Source organism: Entelurus aequoreus, linkage group LG11, assembly GCF_033978785.1.
Source record: "Entelurus aequoreus isolate RoL-2023_Sb linkage group LG11, RoL_Eaeq_v1.1, whole genome shotgun sequence".
Taxonomy (NCBI): Eukaryota; Metazoa; Chordata; class Actinopteri; order Syngnathiformes; family Syngnathidae; genus Entelurus; species Entelurus aequoreus.
Genome location: NC_084741.1, coordinates 35,284,953 through 35,308,605, shown reverse-complemented (window position 1 = coordinate 35,308,605; position 23,653 = coordinate 35,284,953). Strand labels below are relative to the sequence as shown.

The following is a 23,653-nucleotide window of genomic DNA, read 5'->3' as shown; positions in this document are numbered from 1 at the left end:
TGTGTGCACGTTAGAATTTGTCTGTTTGTTTGTGTTTCGCTGATCCAGGAATAGCAAAGCGCTTCATACGGAAATGCAGCTCACGTCTTCTTTTGATAGCGAGCCACGGTGGCGGGGATTTAGGAACTCCGAGACGCGCAGGGGGGGGTGGGGGGGGGGGGGGGGGGAAGAGAGAACTGAAACGTTCCCAAGAGTCCCTACAGGAGTTGCTCTTTGAGGTGACAGGACACGCAGGAGGGAGGAGGAGGAGGAGGACCAGCACACCACGCTCCTCAGTAATCATTGCCGTAGTCCTGTTGAACTTAGGCAGGGAGGACACAAGGAGGAGGCCAAGAGGAGAATAGGAGAGAGGAGAAAAGGAGATGTTAGGTCATGTCCAGAAGACGCCCACAAAGACACCAGAAGGTTTAATGTCCTCAAACTGCACTCAGATGACAAATGTGAAATCATTCATGTCGGACAGGAAGAAAATATCGAATAAAATATCTTTATTTGACTTTAAGAGAAAGTACAAATAAAGATTCCACACAGAAAATATGACCTCATTAAAAAAAAAAAGCAAACATTTTTGACAAAAAAACAACTGGTTTTGTTTTGCAAGTGCTGCCATTATACACTTATATTATTGTGTATGGATTCATTTGAGCTCACTATTATTATTATCTTTTTAAAAATTTTTTATTTATTTATTTTTTTGGCCAAAACTATAGTTTAATCCAACTTTTTTTATTGGCATTTTCAAATAGACAGAAAAAAGTGCAAGTCGAAACAGTACAATTTTAAAGTCAGAAAATTATTCACATCCTTTCCCTTAAAACCCAAACCCCCCACCCACCCTTATTATTATCTTTTAAATGTTATTGGTATATTTATTATTTGAAATAATGCAATGTGCTTCCATTATACACATATACTATTGTGTATGGATTCATTCATTATTTTCTGCTTTTTAAAAATGTGTTCAGATGTTTTTTTGTTTTTTTATAATTTAGAAAATATTGTATTAGTTAACAGTGTCTTTCCTGTACTCTATATGCATATATTATTCTAGTTGCTTATCAATTCATTGTGGATGCAATTTGATAAAACTTGTATTATTATTCTTTATTTACCTTCAAATTTGTTTGAAATATTGTTCTAATTATTTCAAAATACTTTTTAATATCCAATATATTTCCTCTACTTTATACTTATCTTGTGTTAATTTGTTATCAATTAGTTGTTAAAATAATTTTTAATCACAGTTGTATTATTATTATTATTTCTTTACCATATTTATTTTGTTTGAAATATATATTTAAAAATATTTCTATGTAGTGCTTTCTTTATACACATACTGTATATTATATTATTTAATTATCAATTGTCAGTATAATTTTAGCACACTTATATATTTATTTTATTTTTTGTTTTAAATATGTTTCATTAAGAAAATTACATTTGTGTCTATGCAATGAGTTTCCTTTATACCCCAATTATTCTAGTCTATTTATTTGAACACACTATTGTATTACAACAGTATTAAATGTCATTTTTTAAGGTTTATTAAACAATATTTTTTTATAGCTATGCAATGTGTTTCCTTTATACACACACATACTTTTAACTTTTTATTTATCATAATTATCTTTTTATCACCATTTTATAATTGCTTTTTCTATTTAATTTTTCCTTTTTTAAAACTAAATAATGTACATATATTTCTATGCAATGTGTCTAGCTTTTATTTTCGGCGGGCACCTGTGTGTCATTTGCAATACATTATACTGTAGGTCTTAATTTGCAATGTTCAATTTTACAGAACAAATATAGAAAATAAATATGTAAAGTCCTACTAAAAATAAATATTTTTTAACCCTGAATTTAATTTCTTTGTCTGATTTTGTAATTTGATTTGATTAGATTTTTTAATGTAACTTTTTCATGTATAAAATGTCTTATCTTATCTTGTCTTAACAAAATAATGTCTATTGCATGCTGTTCTTCACTTCTTCTCCTTATTTTTTGCCCTTTTGTGATCATCCCGCCTTACTCAACAGATTCAAACATAATCATAGGACACCTTTTACAAAGTCAAAAACTAATACGAACTAATATTAACTAGCATTAAATCCTTTTTCCACAACATGGCTCAGTATTGGAGTTTTTAATATCTGCTCATTAAGTTGAGGAGACAAATCATCTGCTCGATGTTATAGTACAAGGAACAAAAAAACTGTTCTGTGTTTTACGAAGGAGGGATGCAACATTTTCAGAATAATAATATTTTTAAAGTTACAAAACAATATGCGGCATCACTTTGTAGAATAAAAAATGTGTTTTGATGAATCCATCAGACACTTTTAGCAAACCTGCACTTCTTTGTTTGTCCAACTTTGTTTACGGCTTCACACCATCTTGGAATGAATCAACGTCTTAAAGCCAGATTAGTCTGGGAGATTTATGCGAACAATAAGTGAAGATTATTCTACATTGTTGTCTTTAATACGCTCCGGTCGGAAGACGCTCAACTCCTGACTACAATTCTCTCGAAAAAAGTCAAAAGCTTTTGACAAGTAGAACTCATGCTCAGCATATAAAACTGAGGCCTAAATAAATATGACTCTTTTTTAGAATTAACCAAAAACAAAGATGGCAAATGTATGAATGAAACTGGACAGAAATAAATAGGCGGAATAATAGAACCATGGCAACTACTATGTCAGAGCTAAACATGGACCTAATAAATGTTTGATGGTTTCTTAGCCGAGTATTTTATAGTGCAATAAAAAGCATTAGCATGACTTACCTCCAACATTATACCCCAAACAGGAGTTCTGGTCACAGTATCCTGGAGGTCCAGCTGGTCCGGCGGTCCCAGCATTGCCCGGCCTCCCAGGTGCCCCGGGGTTACCAGGGCGACCGAGAGGGCCCTGGCTGCCTGTGCGCCCCTCGCCTGGCAAACCTGGGGTGATGAGAGCAGGAAATATGAGGATGATGTCATCACGCTCACACTGCTGCTGTAAGGCTCTCAATTGTGCACAAAAGAAGCAACAGTGGGAGTGGAGGAACAACAACATTGTGTCAGACATTCAGCCAGAGGGTTGACGTTTATGTCGTCCATCTCCTTTTACCTCAACCGTCGCATTGGATCCTTTGGTCATCTCCTCAAATGTTTCTGAAGGCGTTAATGTTTACCGACTCAGCATTATGATGTCGTTAAACGGCATCCTTTATGGAAGCATCCTGTCAAATCATCAAGTGTGCACACCGAAAAGCTACAGCAGTGGTGTCCAAAGTGCGCCCCAGGGGGGCCATTTGAGGCCTGCAGCAAATGTTCTAAAAGCCCGCGGAATATTTTAAAAATACTATCACAAAAAAATCAATAAAAAGTGGAATAAAAAAGCAAACAGGTGCAATGTAACAGGAGAATGTTGCAATATTGACACTAATAACAGAAAGCTGCCAAGTAGGCTATTTTTTACTTTAAAACTGGCATTGTTCAAAACAATAATAATGAATCATGAATTATGATTAATTATTCATCTAAATGGGAATATATGAACATCCCAGAGAGAGAGCAGACATTGTACAGTAAGTGGTTGTTTTATTGTGTTCACATATTATGTTGCTTGTTTAGCACTTAGCAATTCTGCTACAAGCTGTTTAATGTTTCACTAAGGCTTTATCTGTTTATCACTCAGCTTGTAAAACTTGTAGCACATCCTCCGTATATTCAGGCTCAAAAATATAAGGTTCTGGATCATTATTTGTCCCAAAGTAGTCTTTGTTGTCTCTTACGGAGTCTGCCATGAGTGGTCGTGGTTGTTGTTGTTGTTGAAGGTAATAGTCAACGTTGTGATGCGTCTGTGAAATTACGCTGCCGTGTGCTTAAAAATGCGCAAAATCCATCCACCCATTTTCTACCGCTTGTCCCTTAAATATTACATGTTATTATGAAAGTGCCTGTTGCTACATTACATATATACTTACAGCATGTATATAAACAATTATGTTTTTTGCGAGCCCTGGGATGAGGTGGCGACTTGTCCAGGGTGTACCCCGCCTTCCGCCCATGTGCAGCTGAAATAGGCTCCAGCACCCCCCGCGACCCCAAAAGGGACAAGCGGTAGAAAATGGATGGATGGATGGATGTTTTTTGAGAGCGCTTTACAGTAGGAATATAGTGAATACCATTAGGTCCATTGTTAGCTGACTTCTGCTAACATTTACATATGACTTAGAATGCATAAAAATAGAAAAACATGTGTGTTCTTGTCTTATATAAGGATTGTGAATGATAGGCAAAGTTTTAAAAAAGTGCAGTTCCCCTTTAACCGAAGATTAGAATCATCATATGTCCCATTTACGTTTAAATAACAGTAAAATATGCACTCATACAAAGTCAGCTGGGATAAGTCCCGGATTTCCTGTGACCCAGACTAGAATAAACAATAGAACAGTACTGAAATAGTGAACCTGGATGAGGCATGGATGAAAGGAGGGTTTGACCGTACAACTCTGGCTGTGTCACCACATGACCTAAATCTGAAATTGGTAGTGGTACCTCAGATTTTGTACACCCTGTTTTTCGTATGATTCGGTTTACCCCAGTTTTTGTATACCTCCAAACCTTGTACATAAGAATTCAGTCAGTTTGTATCAGTGCACTGAATCAAATATCCAAACTCGGTGGTTGTTCTTTTAAAACTTGGAACACTAAAGACAGACTTTGGCCATTGAGTCCTGTCATCCTTTTTGATATTATTAGTGTGCGCTTTATTTGTTTTACACAGAACGATGAACTCTGCCTCCTTTACTCACCTTGGAGTATGAGGATGTGATGAGTGAGGCGTTCAAGTGCACTGCGTAAGGTTTTTAGACAGTCTGCAATTATTTAAGTGCTAACTACTGCAAAATAATCCGCCATGGGGCCAAAAAATGTAGCACTATGATAAATAAGGTGAGACACATTAATTGCATTAAAGAAAGAACTTGGCCAACTTCAATAAAGTAGTGGGTGATGTTATGTTAAAGTTAAAGTACCAATGATTGTCAAACACACACTAGGTGTGGTGAAATTTGTCCTCTGCATTTGACCCATCCCCTTGTTCACCCCCTGGGAGGTGAGGGGAGCTGTGGGCAGCAGCGGTGCCACGCACGGGAATCATTTTTGGTGATTTAACCCCCAATTCCAACCCTTGATGCTGAGTGCCAAGCAGGGAGGTAATGGGTCCCATTTTTATAGTCTTTGGTATGACTCGGCCGGAGTTTGAACTCACAACCTACCGATCTCAGGGCGGACACTCTAACCACTAGGCCACTGATGTCATTCATCAGTAATATGTATTTCTCATTGTTTGCCACGTATAAAACTAGAATGATCAGAATGATTAAGTGTTATAATGAAAAAGCCAAGCACCACTGTTATATTAGTTGTCTTATACTTTGTTATTTTACCCAAAACTTAAAGGCCTACTGAAATGAATTTTTTTTATTTAAACGGGGATAGTAGATCCATTCTATGTGTCATACTTGATCATTTCGCGATATTGCCATATTTTTGCTGAAAGGATTTAGTAGAGAACAACAACGATAAAGATCGCAACTTTTGGTATCTGATAAAAAAAAGCCTTGCCCCTACCGGAAGTAGCGTGACGTAGTCAATTGAAAGGCTCCTCACATTGTCCTACTGTTTTAAATGCAGCTAGAGCGATTCAGACGAAGAAAGCGACGATTACCCCATTAATTTGAGCGAGGATGAAAGATTTGTGGATGAGGAACGTTAGAGGGAAGGACTAGAATGCAGTGCAGGACGTATCTTTTTTCGCTCTGACCGTAACTTAGGTACAAGCTGGCTCATTGGATTCCAAACTCTCTCCTTTTTCTATTGTGGATCACGGATTTGTATTTTAAACCACCTCGGATACTATATCCTCTTGAAAATGAGAGTCCAGAACGCGAAATGGACATTCACAGTGACTTTTATCTCCACGACAATACATCGGTGAAACACTTTAGCTACGGAGCTAACGTGATAGCATCGTGCTTAACTGCATATAGAAACAAAATAAATTAATCCCTGACTGGAAGGATAGACAGAAGATCAACAATACTATTAAACCATGGACATGTAAATACACGGTTAATGCTTTCCAGCCTGACGAAGGTTAACAATGCTGTTGCTAACGACGCCATTGAAGCTAACTTAGCAACCAGACATCACAGAGCTATGCTAAAAACATTAGCTATCCACCTACGCCAGCCAGCCCTCATCCGCTCATCCGCAGATCGTTCCAGCGATCGACGGTGCGACGAAGGACTTCACCCGATCACAGATGCGGTCGGCGAGACGGAGGAAGTTAAGGTGAGTTCGGCGGCTAGCGCGTCTGCTATCCATCTCTGTCTTCCTGGTTGTGTTGCTGTAGTCCGCCGCTAATACACCGATCCCACCTACAACTTTCTTCTTTGCAGTCTCCATTGTTCATTAAACAAATTGCAAAAGATTCACCAACACAGATGTCCAGAATACTGTGGAATTTTGAAATGAAAACAGAGCTTTTTTGTATTGTATTCAATGGGGTACCAATACTTCCGTATCAACTGATTCCGTCACGCGCATACGTCATCATACCTAGACGTTTTCAGCCGGAAGTTTCCCGGGAAATTTAAAATTGCACCTTATAAGTTAACCCGGCCGTATTGGCATGTGTTGCAATGTTAATATTTCATCATTGATATATAAACTATCAGACTGCGTGGTCGGTAGTAGTGGGTTTCAGTAGGCCTTTAAACATATTTGTGAGGAAAAATAGGAACATTCTCAGATGAATGTCGCTCAGGTATGCATGCAGTTTCTAATGTTTCACAAACAAATAAACAAACCTACAATGATCAAAACATAACCTCCTTGTTTTATTAAAGTAAATCTCACCTGGCGGTCCAGGGGGTCCCCTTGGTCCCTGATTTCCAACACCTGGACTCCCCCTCTCGCCCTTCGCTCCAGGCGGACCTGCAGACAACAAAGGAATCGATTGAATGAAGACGGTTTGATTGTGAGACCAATTACTGAGAGGACATGAGTTGTTTGTCTCCATCTTGACATGTCGTCCCAACACAGTCCTCTTTTCCCTGCTTGTCACTCATCTTCACGCCGTGGTCCTCCCTCACCTCTGTCTCCTGGTCGTCCACTCTGCCCATTAGAACCAGGGAAACCAGGCCTGCCGGCTGACCCTTGTTCTCCCTGGGTTCCTGGGGGACCTCTTCTACCGGGCTCACCGGGCGGTCCTGGTACTGTGCGCACGGACACGTCTGACTGGACTGGGATCTGGTTGAGGATGGAGTTGTAGCGAGACAAGTGGCCTGCGAACACAAACGTCAGATGATGATGATGCAAGAAGACTTTTGAGGGATTGTACTCCTGTCTTTGTGCAAATGAACATTACGTAATAGAAGGAACCTCAAGAGGAGTATTTGTACAGTACTTGTAGTGCACAACATTAAGTGAGCTCTAATTCAAGGGTGTCCAAAGTGCGGCCCGCAGCTCGTTTTTTATTGACCCGCAACACCTTCAATAGACAAAATTAACACGTTTTTTGATTAAAATGAAACAAAAAAAAAAACCCAAGGAAAATGGAACCAGACCAATTGCCCCCAAAATTTGACCTTAAATGGCTGTTGACCTCTTCCACATGGTGTTTGATAAAAATATTTACACATTTCTTGCAAGATTTGGTAAGATTTTGGGTGTGCTAAAGCTCTGATGTAATAATGATACTAATATTTATTATAATACGAATAACAATACTTGATTAGACTACATTGTATTAGCTTTGTTATGTTTTGGTGTTTGGAAGAAGGAGCTGAGCCGGAAGGCAAAGCTCTCAATTTACCGGTCGATCAACGTTCCCATCCTCACCTATGGCCATGAGCTTTGGGTTATGACCGAAAGGACAAGATCACGGGTACAAAGAAGCCAAATTGAGCTTCCTCCGCCGGGTGGCGTGGCTCTCCCTTAGATATAGGGTGAGAAGCTCTGCCATCCGGGAGGAGCTCAAAGTAAAGCCGCTGCTCCTCTACATCGAGAGGAGCCAGATGAGGTGGTTCGGGCATCTGGTCAGGATGATACCCGAACCCCTCCCTTTAGGGCATGTCCGACTGGTAGGAGGCCACGGGGAAGACCCAGGACACGTTGGGAAGACCATGTCTCCCGGCTGTCCTGGGAACGCCTCGGGATCCCCAGGGAAGAGCTGGACGAAATGGCTGGGGAGAGGGAAGTCTGGGCTTCTCTGCTTAGGCTGCTTCCCCCGCAACCCGACCTCGGATAAGCATAAGAAGATGGATGGATGGATGGATGTTTTGGTGTACGGACCCCGGGATGCAGAGACGGCAGGCAAGTGTTTAAATAGAAGCACTCTTAATTAGGGATTCGCAGGTAACACGAAAACAAAGACGTGCTGCTGGGAAGTCCACAAATGGAAAACAGGTGTATGAAGTAAGTAAAGGTGCAACGTTGAGGCACAAAAGCAAAATGACCCAGTCCTGGAAACTGGAGACAGGTGGAAAAAAATACTGGGTTATTTTGATAACCTAAATTATGAGTTGCGAGTGTTGGGTTACATTTTGGAGTTATTCTTATGAAGAACAATCAATTTCTTTGGATTATAAGGGTATTATTTTAACAAAATTTCTGGGTTTTCAAAACTATGAACCATTGTTGGGTTGTTTTTCAACGAGTAACGTATTTTCGGGTAAAATGCTTTTTTTTTTTTTTTTAAAAAGGTACTTTTTCTTGAAGGGAATTTTATTGAGGATTAATCTAATTAACATTATTTACAATCACACATTTTATGTACATGAACATATTTGAGCATGTTGTATATAACTACTAATGTCATGATCCGCTGCCCAGATCATGTTTAAGTTTTTGACTCCCTCAGTTCCTGTTTTGAGCACCCCTAGGTTTGTGTTTTAGTTGCCATGACTGCAGATTGTTTTCACCTGCCTCTGATTAGTGTTCAGGACACTCACCTGCTCCTGGGCACTAATCAGAAAGCTACTTATTCCCTGCTTTTCGTCACACTCAGTCTGGCTTTCTTATTTGCTTCCACACAACAGTTACGACGGCTACTAATTTGATTCCTGAGCTAAGCTTCACCTTTTTTAATGCCTGTTTACATGCTAAGCTTTTCTTGTTCGCCATTCCGTTAGCTTCCCGTGCTATCGGCCCACTGGTGCTCTTTTGTTTGTATCCGCATGATTTATGGACAATAAATCATTTCCTTACCTGCACCTTGCCTCCAGAGTCCCGTCTGCATCCTGGGAGAACGATCCATGCAGTAAAATGAGACCCCGCCGTGACAACTATGACCAATTCTTGTAAAAAAAAAAATGGCACTCATATCTTGCTTTTGAGTATATTTTAATGGGATGAAAATAATTCTGATCAGTAGTTGGGAAGGAGTAGGACAAACCAGCAGTAAAATTTATAATTTTTAACCAACTATTGGGTCAATGTGCGCTAAATTGCGCAACCCAATAGTTGGGTTTGGAATAACCCAACATTGTAGTGAGCATAACTCAGCTTTTGTGTTAAATAAATTCAACCTTATAGTTGGGTTATGAATCAACCAACATTGAGTTAGCATAACTCAACTTTTGCGTTAAATAATCCAACCCAATAGTTTGGTTGGGAATAACCCAACATTAAGTTATCATAACTCAACTTTTTGGTTAAATAATTGTTAGAATAATTGTTTCTAAATTATCACAAAAGCTTTGTATTGCATTGAGTTCCTGGCAGGGAGACGGGAGCTGTCTTTGGGGCCTACCAGGAGGAAGGCTCGTAAAACTCTACTGTGACTTCAAAGCGGACAGATGGCAGGATCTGCCCAATTTCCAGACGAACTCTTTTTGAAGTATTTTACGAACTCTCTTTGAACTATTTTATGGAACTCTTTTTGAACTATTTTACGACCTCTTTTTTTTAACTGTTCGGTAACCAAAGGCAACACTGTTTACGACCCACTTCCCTCTGGAAGCAGCTGAGGTCAGGTGGGGGGAGAAAGTCAAATAAAGAAGGATGTGTGCAATCTTTTGGCAGAGAGTGGTGCAAGACTGTACAGAGAGTACAAAATTGAGTCCAAATTTAATTCTGTCTATGTTTGATTCTTTGCCTCTTGTCTTGTTTAATAGATGTCATCAGTGTTTGAACCTGACAATAATTCAACGCAAAAGTTGGGTTGAAAAATTGTACCCAAAATGTTGAGTTAAAATAACTCAAATAAGGGGTTCGTCCTTTTCTGAACCAGCAGTTGGGTTAAAATTGGGTTATTTTTCAACCCACATTTTTAGTGTGTTGATTGCTAATCAGAGATAGGCGAGGGAGCCGGTGCGCAGACCAGAGTAGTGGTAGCAAATGGAGGCAAACAGGAAGTGGAATGAAAAACAGGAAATAATACAAGAAACAAGTAATAACTGTCATGTGAGATCATGATAGGTTTCAGGATCTTGAAAGTAAAAAAATGTAAAGTTTCTGTTTGCGTCCCTCGCTGGAAAAAGTTTGGACACCCCTGATCTAAGTGCATTACATACTGTATATCGTCAAGTCACTGGCAGTATGGGCCCCATTATATTGGCAGGATTACTAATAAATATTGTGTGTAATAATTGTGTTTTGAGTAATACTCACTCTGAATGAGCTGCTCACATACTTGGCGTGCAATAGTGCGCACGGCTGCTGGGGTTTGCATGTCACCCTGGGAAAAAACACATTGTTGTTTATGTATTTCTGTTAATAGTCATATTTCTTCCAAACCAGTAGGACTGACTGGCAGATTGGTGATGGTGTTTCTGAGAGCAGCACATACTGCACACATACTGTCCACATACTGTATACATACTGTCTACATACTGTATACATACTGTATACATACTGCACACATACTGTCCACATACTGTATACATACTGTACACATACTTACAGGTTCAACTCATACCTGAAGCACACTGCCAATAAGATACATGCTACTTTATATAGTGTCTGTACAGTGAATAATAATGTTATGTGGGTTTATTGTTAGGCAGTTTCATTAACGTCCTCCCAGCGCGGTAACAACACACAACAACAGCAGTCACGTTTAGTCTACCGTAAAGCAGTTCGTCTGCCGTAAACAGCAATGTTGTGACCCTCTTAAACAGGACAATACTGCCATCTACTGGATAGCCTCCAGAACACAGAAATTCAAGTATTTCTTTTATTTATATGTACAATACAATAAATATATATATATAGCTAGAATTCACTGAAAGTCAATTTTATACATATATATATATGTATATATATATGTATACATATATATATATACATATATATATATATGAAATACTTGAGTTGGTGAATTCTAGCTTAAATATATTCCCCTCTTAACCACGCCCCCAACCACGCCCCCACCCCAACCACGCCCCCGCCCCCACCCCCCACCTCCCGATATCGGAGGTCTCAAGGTTGGCTAGTATGAATAATGTATGCTATATAAATCTAATCCATGCTATATACATCTAATCCATAATCATTATTATTATTGTATATTATGTACATGTACAGTAGTTAGGACAAATGATTTGTACCCTGGCTAAATTTAAAGTCAAAGTGAATTCAACATAAATTACAACAAAAACGCCTCTTAGACTTAGACTTTCTTTTATTGTCATTCAAATTTGAACTTTACAGTACAGATAAGAACGAAATTTCGTTGCATTTGCTCGTTGTAGTGCAGTATCTGAATGGTATTTTTGAGATTTTTAAGACTAAAAGATCTACGTTATGTGCACTGTCATCTACAGCCTTTCTCAATATAGCCTACTCATATCTGATGTTGGTCCTGGTTTTATGCTAAGGTCTATCACATGACTACAGTTTACATTTCAACATGTCCAAAAAGGAGTACGAAGAAGCAGATCATTTATTTAATCCTATTCCAAGCCTTTCTCCATAAACAGAACTGATCATTTGTTTACTTCCTGTATTTAAGTGTTACCATCTTCTAATAGGAACACATAGAATAGAGAAAGTGTGGCAATAGATAGATAACTTAGGTAGTTTCTATGCAGAAAAATAAATAGAAATAAGAAATAGAAAACAAGAATAGTTTGTTTTAAATAAGTACAAATATTCAAAATATATAAATAAATAATAAATAAATAAAAACTAAATAATACAGATGTACATTTATCCCTCAATATATAGTTGATTCGAATGCTCAAGATTATGGTAAAAGTCACCAGGGTTCTTTAGAATGGTGTCAAAAAATTGTGTTAAATCAAAATGGTCTAAGATTAAGGATATACATCCATTTAAAAATGTAAAAAACAATTACAATTTAATTGTCATTTTTAATTAAAAGGGCTGTTTGCAACTTGCTCAAAGTTCAATTTTTCAGACCAAAAAAAAAAAAAAAAAAAAAAAAAAAAAATATATATATATATATATATATATATATATATATATATATATATATATATATATATATATATATATATATATATATATATATATATATATATATATATATATATATATATATATATATATATATGTTTTTTTTTCTACTTTGTAAGTAAACATTGAATAGTTGTGCTGCCCCAACTGACATCATGTCACTTTCTACAGAGAGTAGTTTAAGTTTGGTCATGTGCAACTTGCTCAGGGTGTACCTCGCTTTTCGCCCGAATGCAGCTGGGATATGTTCCAGCCAGCCCCGTGCCCCCGAGAGGGACAAGCGGTAGGAAATGCATGGATGGATGAAGTCAAAGTCACTAGTGCTTATGCTGGACTGGTGATACAGGGTCATTTGACAGTGCCCGCATGAAGAAGTCGCCATAACAAGCCGTATGAATACGTTTTTGCAAGCAGTAATCAATAGAATATAAATAAATGTAATGCTGATATAACTATATGTAAAGGTAACGGAACCAAGTAAAGTTAGCATTTCTTCTTCACAAAAATACTCAGGTAAAAGTACAACTTATGTTGAGATAAGACTACTCTAACAAGTACAACTTTCCAGAAAGTTCCTTACGTAAATGTAATAGAGTAAATGTAGCGTATAAATTACCTGTTCACTATATAAAAATTGTACTTTTAACAATGGACACTTTCAGGCTTAAAGGTGATGTTTTTGTATGTGTGCACTCGCTCCCTGCGCCTACACATTGATGAGACCGGGTGGGTGACAACCGTAAACACCAATCATTTTATTTGGGCCGGTAAAAATATTTCATAAACTTAGAAATTGTGAAAAATATAGACAAATGTAAAACAAATATGTTTTGTTAAACCAATAATGTTTACATAAAACAGTTTTTTTAATCATATTTTAACTGTGAGCAAGTTGCAAACAAAATGAATACAGGAAGTGAACAAATGGAGAATTAATAGAAATTAAGCTCTGCTTCATCCAACTCCTTTTCGAACCGATTGAATTGTGAAATTGTAAGTACGTAACATACTACAAGGTAACCTTATATGCACGTTCCAAATAGACTAAAACCTTGACCATTTCCCCATTTGTATACGTCCACATGAAAACACAATCCACCCTCCTGCGGGCCATTCTAAATCCCTCCAACCACATTAGGTGAAACGCAGTATGGCACTTTTATTGCAAACCCACAACAGATGCAATTGGAAGCCAAGAGCTTAAATATTTAATACAACTATTTCCAATAAAGGTTATAACGTTTCCCTGTTAAATGATCATACATCACCCCTATGCTGTGAAGTGAGTTTCATCATCGGGGAAAATGCCCGCCAGGCACTAAAATTGTACTAAAGAAGCACCAAAAAACCCATGTTCTGTATTTCTGAAGAGCCTTCCTCCCTTCAGATAAATGAAGCACAGTTGGATACAAATGATGGAATTGGTTGGAAGCAGGTTTGATTTAGGGTGGTAAGCAGTGTCTCAATAGTGGCGCCCTGATCAAAAGTACAGACCTCGCTCTACTACCAATCTGAGGCATGAACGCCGACTTGATTTGCTCTAAATGGAGGGGAGGGAGTCCCAGGAGGAACAGAATGAACACTTGAGCTAATAAACAGCCTTTTTAAGGGGGAGCAGAGTGGCACACTGATTCCTTCGAACCAAGACAGTGAAGCAAAGTAATACTCCCATTTCAGAAAAAAACTTGATTGGACCCGCATTGATTGACTGAGTGTGGGGACTTACTCTTTCTCCTTTGTCTCCTTTGATGCCACCAGGTCCCTAGGAAGTAAAAGCACAGGACAATTTTACTTGTGATGTAAATGCATGTTGACATAGTGAAGTGAATTATGTTGGTTGTGTGCATGTATAACAACAATAATAAGCAGGGGTTTAGAGGGCTTTGCACACAAACATGTCTGGTCAAAACATACTTAGAAAAGCTGCCAAAGCTATTAATGCACATCTGTGTGAAGCACCTTGTCATCCACAAGCAAATATTACCAGGCCTCAGGTTTGACAAATATACTTTTATGCCCATGTGGAGGGGGGCATGGCCTGCGGGCCTGCCGCAGAACGGGGTGTGCAAGGACCGGCCTCGAAGACAGCGACAGGTGAGTGGATGGCCCAGGTGGGCCTTGTTATCTAATCACCTGTCGCCTTTATTAGCAGCAGCCGGAACGAGACACGGTGTTGGAGTTGGAGGTGCTGATGAGCGGACGCAGGAGGAAAAGACATTGTGCTGGAAAGCAGAAGCCTTTGGATATTTATGAAAATAAAACAGTGTTATACCCTGACAGTGTGTGGTGGTCCGAAGAACCCACTAGAGGGCAACCTCTACAGCCTATTACCATTTTTACTTAAGGCTCAGTTGTCCCTTTAACTGTTGTGTAATCGTGTGATATACAGTACCCGTCAAAAGTTTTGGGACACAATAGACTAAGAAACTGTATTAGCTATACAGTAGGACCTCAACTTACAATCTTAACTGGTTTTCTGTGACGGAGGTCTTAACTCAAACCACTTCAAAATCAACGTTTCCCCTTGAAATTAATTGGAATCAATTTAGTAGGTGCTTGACCCTCCGAAAACAGCACAATTTTAACATGTAGTGTGCATTTTGAAAAGAAAAAATAGCTTTTAGATAAGAAAACAAATACAATAAAAATGTACTACAAACAACAACAGTATTTTTTCTGAAGTAATGTAATAATAATGTACAGTATTTATCTTGGAGAGTGGACTACTACGGCATCTCCTTCCAGCTGCTTCCCCATCAAACACACCATCAGCAGCTTTTCCATATTTTCATTGATAAATGTCCCCCGTTTGGATATTATTCAAAAATTATTGGCTAGCATTAGACTCATTCTATTTCATTATGGTGCAGACTAACAAATTGCTTCACCAAGTTGGCAATACGCTCAGTCGTCATTTTGATGATTTCTGGATTTAATTCAATGAATATTCTCCACTACTTTTTCTCAGCACACTCACTGTCTTTGTTCCCATGCTTGGAAAAACAAAGTTATGTTGATTTCTAACTATAAGGTATTGCTAGCAAGTAAGACCAGATGTTTTGGGCAGATATTAAAGGTTTTACGGTGACAATTGCTAGGCAAACTAATACAATTCTTTAAAATGTTTTTATCGCAAAACATTCTTAAACTGGGGTACCATTGTAATCAGGCATGCTTTCACAATAAAGAGCTAAGCTGTTGTATACAACAAACCACAAGTAAAGATAATGTACTTTATAAATCGGCTTCTATTTGTAACTATGGGCCACATAGGCAAAGTCCAAAAGTCCAGTTTATTTCAATTAATCAGTCCAAAAAATAATACACATGAATACAATAATAATACAATTCCAATTCCAGCAACATTCAGAATAGCAATCGACAGAGCAATTGAGAGGACACACAATCCAAAAGTAGTCAAACAAAAATGAATATCAACAACTGTATCAATATTAATAATACAATAGAATACAATAGAAAGTACTTTATTGATCCCTGGGGGAAATTCAGCACCACAGTTCACTCACAATAGACAAGAATAATAATAAATACAGTATATATAATATATTATATATAAAATATATAGATAATATAAATATATTCTACATATACTACATATACTCTACATTTAAGTGCAGTCAAGGAACATATGCATTATACAGTCTGATGGCTGTTGGTATGAATAAGAATAATAATTCCAACATAGCAGTGATTAGAAATCCCTCATTTACATTATCACCACAGCCATTTATAAAAAATAAAATAAAAACATTTAAAAAATGAACAATAGTGCCATAGTGGCTTACACTTGCATCGCATCTCATAAGTTTGACAACACACTGTGTCCAATATTTTCCACAAATATAAAATAAGTCATATTTTAGGTTCATTTAATAGTTAAAACAAATTTAAATAATCCCATATTCCAATATATGAAAGGCAGCATGTTGATGGACTCAGACTGTGGAGGATCTCTTTAGATATAAATATATGAAAGGCAGCATGTTGATGGACTCAGACTGTGGAGGATCTCTTTAGATAGAAATGGATGGATGGATGGATGGATGGATGGATGGATGGATGGATGGAAAAATGGAATGTGCCAACTCTAGTTGTCTATCTGGCTGCAGAGTACCTATTTGTTTTTCGGGAATAGTTGCATTTTTAATGCCTTGAACTTTAGGCATGAAATAATATTGCAAACTCATTGCACTTTGATGTAGGAATGAGTTCTATTGGAAGTGAAAGTGGAGGGTTTGTTAATCTGTTTACTGTAGCAAACAGGAGACAAGAGTTGTCACTACAGTTTGTGACGATTTCAGATAAATATTTTCCCTTGATCTACGCAAAGTCTGGTTGAACACATGTAGCTTTTCTTTGTAACTCTCATAATGAGCTTGGACCTTTGATTTGCTGCATTTCTGTTCGGCTCTGCAGCACTCCCTTTTCTGTGCCCAGTCTTCATTTCTTCATGGTACCTTTTGCCTACTTTTAAACATTCTAACCCTGACAGGAGCAATGGTGTCCAAAACATTTACATTTAACAATTGATGTATATGCATTCCGCAGATCATCAACATTAGAATACAGAGTGTTTTTAAACCTAATCATTTCCACAAACTTATGTCCGTATGCTGTCATGTATGAGTCTTCTCCGAACAACCGCAGACCCAACTGTTGGTTTGGGTCCAACAGATAAGTTGAAGAAAACACAGAAATGATCCAAAAAAAGCAGCATAGACAACATTGACGTTTGAGATAGCAAAACCCATCCTTAGTAATGATCAAAGCCTGCCTGTCATTGGCTACATCCACATGCATATTTACGTCCACCGTGATGAACAAACTGTCAAAATCAGCGCATATAACTGAAAGTAATGCCGTAAAATCTTCAATAAATGAAATATAAGTTTATGGTGGTTTGTAAATAGCGATACAGAGTATGGATGATTGTTTTATGTGCATTTTGAATGACACATACTCAAATGATGAAAATAACCCTACATGACAACTTGTAGTTGCAAATATTTTCCCTGAACATAGCACGAACAGGCTCACCCTTCTGGTTTTGTTGTGTCTCAAACACAGTTGAAGTGAGGTGGAGTAGTTTCAATCATAACACAACATTTGCAGTGTTTTTGTGGAGCTATGTCTCAGTAAAAACATGTAATCGAAATTGTAAGGGGAAATAAAATAGTTAATTAAAATGTATTTGTTACCTAAAGATCTGTCATTGAGTACTGCATGTTTGAGATTAGATAGATTTGTGTTCTTCAAAAGAATGAGGATTACATTTTCTCTGATCAGATAATCTAAATGTCTTTTAACTAATCTTTGTGTTTTCATAGTAGTTATTGTTTTAGAAGTGAACACTTTTTTATTGGTCCTCTGGTTGATGTGATGTTTATCTGCGCAGAGGCCCTTAGCATCTTAGACAATATCATTGATGCTGTTGGGAATAACAGCTATGGGCATCGCTGGCAGGGGCCAAGCTGGGGGAGTTTTGGTTAATTGAATAGGAGTAGAGAGAGAGAGATGCAATACTTTTTTGGATTACAGAATCATTGATCGCACCCTGTCAAAAGTAAGGGGAATACTTTTTTAGTCCCTGATTTCATCAAGCGTTTAAGGTGCTCAGGAAGTCTCTTGGGTGATGGTGGAGAGGAGATAGACAGGGAAGCATCTCTGGAGGGTGTAGATCCAGCATATGGGATCCATATTTGTGATGAAGACCGTGGTAAAGGTGATTATGATGATGGAAGTGTTGCTGCTTCAGACTTCTGTGTTCAGGATTCTGGAGGTGCTGCTGTGGTTGCTGTGGCTGAGTCCTTTACTGGGTTCCTAGGTGGCAGCGAAGGAGAAGTTCTTCTTCCGCTCCCCTCCTTTTCCCTCAGAGGCAGCACAGGATTTGGTCCAGTCCTATTCTGATACCTCAGAGCATGGAGGAGGTTGTTCATCAGTCGTCTCACTCCACCTCTGTCCAGGTGTGAACTTTTCCCTAGAAACAAATCCTCTCTTTTCCAGAAGAGATTGAAGTTGTCAATGAAATGTAGTCATCTGGACTCAGACTCAAACAGCCACTGAAGCAGCCTGCTGAATGTGTTTATCCTCCTGTCGATGTTTGGGAGAGGTCTACTGTTGAGTGGAGATAGTTGCACTTTATCAACACTCCCAAATAGTTTACTATAGTCTTTCCTCAGTATTTCAGATTGTCGGTTTCTGACGTCCACGATACAATCAGCTGTTTGATCCCTTGGGTGTTTATCCAGGTAGTTGTTTTGTGATGTCCGAGTGGTGGTAATAGTGCTGCACTCTCCTGGTAATCAAGTGTCACCCAACATTGGCTACGTTATTGTTTGAGTTAGAATTTAAGTTCTGATGCAACAGACATCTGAGCAGAGCTGTAGATTGGCCCTTCATTTCCACAAAGTTTGGGGAAATAGGTCTCAAAGTACTTTTGCAAATGTTGTTTGATGTCAAGTATGTTCTGGTAAAATCTCATTTGGTAAAGGCTTGCCGCGATCTTAATGCCAATGTTGTTTTGGTGGCGAAAGGGGTCACGCCCAGGGCGCCATTGAAGCTAGACTCGCCAGTGCTCTTAATATTTAGTCAAAGGAAGTGTGTTGTAACAAAGCTGATAAAAGCGTTCAATGAAAAGAAGTGCTTTTAAAAAATATATATAAAAATGTTTCAACTGGCAAATGTGATACTGCTTGCTACCAAGTCCAGCAAATTATTATTAATATAACCTGAGGGGGTTGAGTGACTGGAAACCACATTTAAAAGTGTTTTGTGTCAGACATCGGGCTTGAAAAAAAGAACTCTGAACTTCTCTCCATAAAAATATGTGCCAGTTTTTAAAAAACAACAAAAAAAACCTTTCCTGTGGCAATAATCCACAGAAATCTCACGGGTGACTTAACAGAAAATAAATTGAAGTTTGAAGCAAAGAGATTGAGGACAATTTGCATCCTCTGTGCTCATTTGTATTCCTTACACGTCCGTATCTCATGTTCATTTTATTTTATTTTTTTATATCATAAGAAATCTTTGAGTACAGTTTAGATTCATCAACCCCATGAAACTTCAGCTCAGAAAGCATCTTCATTTTTCTTCTGTATTAATTTTTTTGATAGTACAACAGAAATAGACCATTGATGACAATGATACAAAATATGAATATTGTCGCGAAATATAGGAAAGGGTCTGACAGTTCAGTACAATTTGATTAATTCACTGTCAAAAGGACATGCACATGGACACATTTAATCGGATTAAAAGGCTCACCCTAACTGGAATAAAAATGCTTTATGTAAACACGGCATTCGCAATATTCTGACCCGATCACACACGTTCGGATCAAAATTCCATTCCGATAGAGACGAGTGGTTTATGCCAATAGTCATTCGGATTGTAGCGCATGAAAACACATCTTCCGAAATTCGCCTTACTAATGTCGGATGGAGGAGGACTAAATTTAATAGTCTCAAAATGAAGGGGTTGTCTTGCTGCTATCTCCTCCCTCAACATGTACAGAAGTAGCGTTATATACTGTTGAGTTTGTTGCTTTAAAACGAGACTAGCAAAAACAAAAGTATGGTCTGGAGTGTCATGTGTCGATGTAACAATAAAAGAAGGTATCCAGTTGTCGTCTTAACGAGCTGTTTTATTCACGACATTACAGCTACTCCAAGTGCTAACTGCTAGCGACAGACACATACACAGAATGTCGTAACAGGAAGACATGCCGCAACCCGCACATAATCACAACATAAATGGCACAGAACAGCTCCATTTCGAAAAGAGAAGTAAAACAAAAGTAGTGAACCGAAAGAAAAAAATTATAAATACATACAGTGATAATGTCTAACAAGCAGAAATGTACAAAGCCATGTTTGTTTACAGTGGAAGTCTAATGCTTTTTCAGCACCTACAGTGAGCAGCTTGTCCAAAAGATGGCGCCGTAGCACAAATAATAACACCTTTCTGTTTGTTAAGTTCTTCGCATGTCAAAGTAAAGTATTTCAATTTAAGGTGTGATGCATGAAAATTCACGTCATAATCAGATAATTGTTTTCATGGTCCACGTACACAGTGACATTGTAATCCGAATGATGATCAGATTAAATAAATGTTGTCCATGTACACGTGGCTAATAATATACACAAGTACAGTGGTACCTCACTTTGTGTGTCCAACCTTAGGATATTTTTAAATAAGAGCGGTCTCTCAGCTAATTTTTTTCTTTAAGTTGCGAGCAAAAATTTTAGTTCCGAGCCACCTTTAGATAACATTTTATTGCTATTTGGCGGAACAGTTGCCACAGTGAGCCCTGTAATTTCCGCCCGACATTCAGTATCTCACCTACGACCAGTGGCTAATGGCCAGACAGACAAAAAATTGTTTTCCAACTGTGGGTCCGAAAAAAGTGAGTGTGAAGGACAGTGCTGACAAGAAGAAGCAGATTGAATTAAAGAAATAATCAAAAACATGACCGAGGTGTGTGTCTAGCCGACTTGGCGAAGCAGTATGAGCATAGCACTACTATAATCTGCACCACACTGAAGCAGGAGGAGTCAGTAAAAGCTATCACCGGCCAAGAGCGTTAATATAATTTTCTAAACGAAGGACATTTAACCATGAAAATATGGGGAATCTGCTAATGGTGTCTTTGACAGAGAAGTAGGTCGCAGGAGATACCGCATAGAAGTCTGCTCTCCAAAGTCAATATTATTTTTCTTTCACTTACTAAACTACTGTTGTTGTTGCTAGAATTGTATTGTTTTGATATAATATTTGTTCTTTAGAAATATGTTTTTCTTATTGAAAGGCATGTTAAATGTTAAAAATGGTGCTGTTTTTTGGGAGCCTGCATATGGTTATTGGTTTAACAGTTCGTTCACAAGTATTTTGGGTTACGAGCTCTGTCAGGGAACAAATTAAACTTGCATGTCAAGGTACCACATTAAATCGAAACAATCAGATGCTAAAATAAATGCTCTCCTCCCTCTGCGTTATGTGCCTGTCAGCAGGCCTGGCCCTAACCAACCTGGCGCCCTAGGCAAGATTTTAGGTGGCGCCCCCCCACATCGGCAGTGAAGTGTATATACTCACAAGAAACCGAATAGCTTTGTCTTTGACCTTTTTTTTTTACTTAAAGAAAGCAAATCAACATATTATATGAGAATGTTATGTTATGATTATCTTTAACCGAATCACAGCAGTGCTCAAATTAAAAAACAGCATTCCCTCTCATGTGATATTGCTTAATTAACATTAATGATGTGCACTTTAACAACTAGGCTGACAACCATACCTAATATATAAAGGGGTGGAAAAGTGACTATTACCTGCAGGGCAAACATTAGCTAACCAGAAGGCAATAACAATGTAAACAAAAAACACCTGCTTAAAAGATCTAATACAAATGTCCCTGAGGAATGTAAGGTGGGAGTACTGTAATTACCTAACGTTACATTATTATTTTCCATAACAATTTAGCCCCCTCCACAATATTAACCCGACGTTAAAACAGAACTAGCTATTTATTGATTAGCAATTGCCGAATCATGTAACATTAGCTTAATGCTAAAAAAGCCAAGTTACTATCACATTCTGTAACAGACAAATCATTTCATGTAGGCTAACGTTACCTACCTGCTACCTCTGTCTTTTTCTCATTTCTCCTCCTCTTCTTTTCTCTTTTTTCTTCCCTGGGCACCTGACAGTTTTGTCCGTTTTGACATCTTGTGTTGAAGGGAGGGGAGGGAGGGGGCGCACCGTGCGGGGGTGCCTATTTCTATTAAATAGGCTTTACTTTGCATTTTAATTAACGTGGGATTATTTTTTGTATTTAGAAATAATAGTACCAACTTTTTTTTCCTTTTTTTTTTTTCTCCAACATTTGTGGCACGGCGTGGCACCCCCTGATGGACGGCGCCCTTAGCATTTGCCTATACGGCCTATGCCACGGGCCGGCCCTGCCTGTCAGGTATTTTCGTAGAGTGAGTCTTTTGTTTTAGTTTTATTTTACATTAGTTATTTGCTCTTTATACTCGTATGAGTTAAGAACATGTTTCATTACGGTGAAAGTTTTGTCATGATTTCATATTTTCTATTTATCTTTTTCCAGTAAAAAAAACTAATCACTTACAGGAAGTCCTTGATTCCCGTGGGGTCCTGCTGACCCATTCGGTCCTGGAGCTCCAGGTGCACCCGGGGTTCCCTGAAAGAGGTAACAAGGAGATGAAAAGCATAAGATGGTTAGCCAATTAATCCAATTTATATGTAGAGTGGGAGTGATGACAAAAAGGCATAAACTTACAAGTGGCCCCGGTGGTCCCTGTCGGCCCTGAGGTCCATTATTACCTGGCGGACCCTGTGACAGATGCACAGACAGCACTCTCATAATTGAGTAGACTTTCACAACTCCTGTGCTGATTTGCTTTACATTTTCATTGGCAACAATGAGAGCAACTTGGTCATTTTCATACACAAACACCAATTATTATAACAAGCTGCTTTTGGAAATCAAACTCACCAGCTTCCACTGATTGGACAACACATCCACCAACAATAGGGATGGGTGATATGGCCTAACATCTATATCGTGATATACAGTGCCGTGCAAAAGTATTCGCCCCCTTGGCTTTACCTATTTTTTTTACATTACAACCTTTAATTTAAATGTTTGAATCTACATTTTACAGTATATGATGGATCTGCATAAAATAACCTAATTTGGTGAAGTGAAATTAGAAAAATATATAAAATGATATTTAAAAAAAATTTAAATTGGCATGTGCATATGAAGCCACTTAAAATGTTCTGGTGCAATCTATTACCTCCAGAAGTCACATAATTAGTTCGGGTTGGGTCATAAAGAGATATTAACGTCTCTGATTATCCCCCTGAGCACCATCAAATCCATAATATTAAAATGGAAAGAATCTGGAACCACCTCAGACCTACCAAGACAGGGCCGCCCACCAAAACTCTCAGACTGAGCAAGGAGGGCATTAATCAGGGAGGCAACAGAGAGACCAAAGATAACCCTGGAGAAGCTGCAGAGTTCCGCAGAAAAGACTGGAGTGTCGGTGCAAAGGACCAAAATAAGCCGTATATTCCATAGAGCTGGGCTTTATGGAAAAAGCCAAAGGGGGTGCAACAAACAAA

General features: G+C 38.3%; 1 protein-coding gene across 1 annotated transcript; it reads right to left on the bottom strand.

The window, feature by feature from the left end:
* Positions 1-10: 10 nt before the first annotated feature.
* On the bottom strand, positions 11-22,845 carry LOC133659648 (uncharacterized). Its single transcript, XM_062062232.1, has 8 exons — positions 22,803-22,845; positions 22,632-22,703; positions 14,205-14,240; positions 10,670-10,736; positions 7,150-7,341; positions 6,914-6,991; positions 2,789-2,944; positions 11-301 (listed from the first exon to the last, which is right to left on the bottom strand). The coding sequence occupies exons 1-8, from the start codon at positions 22,838-22,840 to the stop codon at positions 11-13; spliced, it is 930 nt and encodes a 309-aa protein (XP_061918216.1). The 5' UTR covers positions 22,841-22,845.
* Between the last annotated feature and the right edge of the window lie 808 nt (positions 22,846-23,653).